The sequence below is a fragment of the Limulus polyphemus genome, unplaced genomic scaffold, assembly GCF_000517525.1.
Source record: "Limulus polyphemus unplaced genomic scaffold, Limulus_polyphemus-2.1.2 Scaffold4324, whole genome shotgun sequence".
Classification (NCBI taxonomy): Eukaryota; Metazoa; Arthropoda; class Merostomata; order Xiphosura; family Limulidae; genus Limulus; species Limulus polyphemus.
In genome coordinates, this window is record NW_013669934.1 from 98221 (window position 1) to 101574 (window position 3354).

General features: G+C 37.1%; 1 protein-coding gene across 1 annotated transcript in view; it reads left to right on the plus strand.

Moving 5' to 3' along the window:
* The window catches only part of LOC106470965 (putative methyltransferase DDB_G0268948), a 35400-nt gene extending 33142 nt beyond the window's left edge, over positions 1 to 2258 (plus strand). Inside the window, exon 9 of the mRNA XM_022399606.1 lies at positions 2032 to 2258. Within this exon, the coding sequence (XP_022255314.1) occupies positions 2032 to 2239 (208 nt within the window). The 3' untranslated portion in view covers positions 2240 to 2258. The remainder of the gene's footprint in view (positions 1 to 2031) is intronic.
* The last annotated feature ends 1096 nt before the right edge of the window (positions 2259 to 3354 follow it).

A 3354-nucleotide genomic window follows, 5' to 3' on the forward strand; every position in this document is an offset into this window, starting at 1 on the left:
CAACGAATAGTGGGATTGACCGTCACATTATAACGCCCACACGGCTGAAAGGGCGAGCATGTTTGGTGGGATGCGGATTCGAACCCGCGACCCTCAGATTGTGAGTCGAGCGCCTTATCCACCTGGCCATGCCGGGCCACCAATAGTGAAAAGAAAGACATAGTGTTCCAAACATTCTATAAGTTAGTCTGGTTCACGTTTTAGAAGAATGGTCGACATCAAACATTTTGGGGTAATTTTTGGTAAGCTGTTGATTTTGGTCAATTTTGAAGGTGCTAAATTCAAAATTTTTGTTTACCCACCTGGCAAATGGCTTCTTCACCCTTAAAATTGAAAAATAAAATGACAGCGAATAATCCCACACCCCAAAAAATTAAGTGACCATTACCTTGTACACCTAAAAAAGTGAAGGGAAATTTGTGTCTCAAGCTTTTAATCACAATGTTTTCTATCTTTGTTACAGACTTAAGTGGTTCTTTGAGATTAGGATCAAACACACTTCTAGCTGATGCAAATATTAGTTACCATAAGAGCCTGCCTCCAAATGAAGATGCAACATTGATCATTGATGGCATGTCTGGAGTCCATATCCTTGGAAAATTTAAGGGGCAAAAACCTTTGAAGATTTTGCTAGTATTTTCTGTGCAATGGTCTTTAAGGCAGGAGAAAAATTAATGCGGCTTGATATTATCTTTGACCATTACCAAATTTTCTCTGTGAAGTTCGCCACTCGACGCAGACGTAACAAAACCAAGAAACCCATGTCAATCAGAAAGTCAATTCAGTCTTCCGATGTTCCTTTACCTCATGATTGGGCAGCCATTTTAGGTGTTACTGAAAACAAGATTGAATTGGTTGAGTTCCTATCAGTGGAAATTTCAAAGCAAGCAACACAAGCTGAAATACCTGTGATTATATATGCAGGGGATTTATTCAGCAAAGTAAAGAGTATTTTGCAGCCAATCAGATGTTGCTGCTACATTCCTTCAAAGTTACCAATAAGAAGCAGGTGCATGTATAATATTGCACTGTATCCAGTTTAGTATTTCTGTCATTATTGTATATGCTCAAGACACAGATATATTGCTCTTGCTACTTGCCCATTTTGAGAAATTTCAGTGTGAAGAGCTGTGGATGAAAGCAGGTTCTCAGAAACTTCCCAAATTCATGAACTTGTCTCTGCTTTGTCTCCGCTATGCACTTTGTCCAACCGTCTGTCATTTCACGCCCTGAGTAGTAGTGACTCAATATCCTTTTTTGGCATACCATAGCAAGAAATCAAATGTAAGATGCTTTTTTGAGCACAGCACACTTCTAGATGGACTTGGTATTGCCCGTGACATCAGAAAAGATAAAGAATGCTGAAAATGTGGTATGTATATTTTGGAACCTGCTCTTGAAGCTGATAGCATTGACCAAATACGTATGGTCCAGTTCAAAAACGCTCAGCAGTTAGACAAACGTCCTCCAACATGTGATTCTCTCAAGTTTCGTATCATTAGAGTACACTACCAAGCGCATCAAGTTTCATATTATGAGAGTACACTACCAGGCTCTCAAGTTTCATATTGTTACGTATCTGGTCATTTGTTAATTTCCGGTATAAATTCTTCCTGAGGAACTTCAGCGATACAAGTCCTTTCTTAAATAAAACTAGTTTATTCTTTCTAAATACAACTTTGCAATACACAGAATTTCAATAGTCACTTTAACTTAAACACGCGCTATGATTCACGCACTTTACTTACAGTCACTACCGCTCACTTGACTCAGTTATCTGTCTCTATATCTGTCTATCTGCTATTATATCTCCGCTTTATTTGCCGGGCTTATATACTAAAATAGAGGGCGCCTAGAAAAGACTAGAGTTGCCAGGAACAGTCATGATCCTTCTAGAAACACATGACGTGTTACCAGAGTCACGTGACTTCCGCTGTCGTAACAATATTATGAAAGTACGCTACTAAGCTCTCAAGTTTCATATTATGAGAGTACACTACTAGGCTCGTATGTTTCATATTATGAGAGTACACTATCAGGCTCTCAAGTTTCATATTATGAGAGTACGCTACTAAGCTCTCAAGTTTCATATTATGAGAGTACGCTACTAAGCTCTCAAGTTTCATATTATGAGAGTACGCTTCCAGGATCTCAGGTTTCGTATCATGAGAGTACACTACTAGGCTCTCATTTGGCTACAAGCACACGTTCCATTTCCAGAGCCTCCCTCTGTGACTGATTATGGTTGGGTACTTGAAGATGGTCATTTACAGCCGGTTCTGTCCTCTCTACCTCCAGTACCACAAATATGCCAGACAAGATGTTCATTAATGGGATGCAAGTGTCGAAAGACAAAGTTGGGATGCTGTGGGGCATGCAAATGTACGGGCGATTGCATGAAGATGGACAATGAGTTTTCTCCTTATAACTTTTTCTAAATTAAAATATGACCAGAAGCTCTCATCTACTATTGAACATTAATTTTGTGTTTCAATTTAGGCATACCAGATACTATTTAATGTAATTATGCAGATGCAGAAATGGCAGCCTTTACGCCCAAATAAACACAGTTAAAAGGGCGCCATTTTGAGTTGTTTTTTCACAAGAAAAAGACAAAATTTAGGTTTGTAATCCAATTTTTGAACTCAGCATTTACAAATTGACCCAAACTGCATACTAAAAGACAATTTTAACTCTTATATATCAAAAGATAACCAAACCCCATGGGGAAAATGGCGGCCATTTTGTTTTTCAATTTTGAGGGTGAAGGAACCATTTGCTAGGCGGAAAAACAAAATATTTGAATTCAGCATCCTCAAATTGAAAAAAAAACATTGCTTGCCATAAATTACACCAAAATGATTTATCCAGCTTTTCTAACAGCTTCTTTGGAAAAGTGAAATTAGTACGATCAAACATTTAAATATATTCATTTTCGCCAATAATATGAATTCTAACACTATTATGCGTGGTTTGTTTTAATAAAATGTAAAACACTAACAGTCTTATAATACCAAGTTTTTACAAAATGTTGGTTACAGAATAAAACCTAAACTCTTGTTCAGCCCTCTATTTAATGAGTATAATCAATCCCTCTCTCAGCTAGCTAAACTACTCAACTTACTTTGTAATTTAAAATCAAGGACAGTATTTAGAAACTTATACAAACACAGTATCTATGTGGATTCGATGTAAAATTCATTTGTTTTTCTCTACATAATACCTATAATTAAATTTTCCTTATGTTTATTATATCGAAGCAGTCTATTAATATTCTATGCTAGCTGGAGTACCCGTCCGCTTGACGGAAGTTATGTAAATTCATGATTAATGAAAGGTTATCTTAGGCCATGA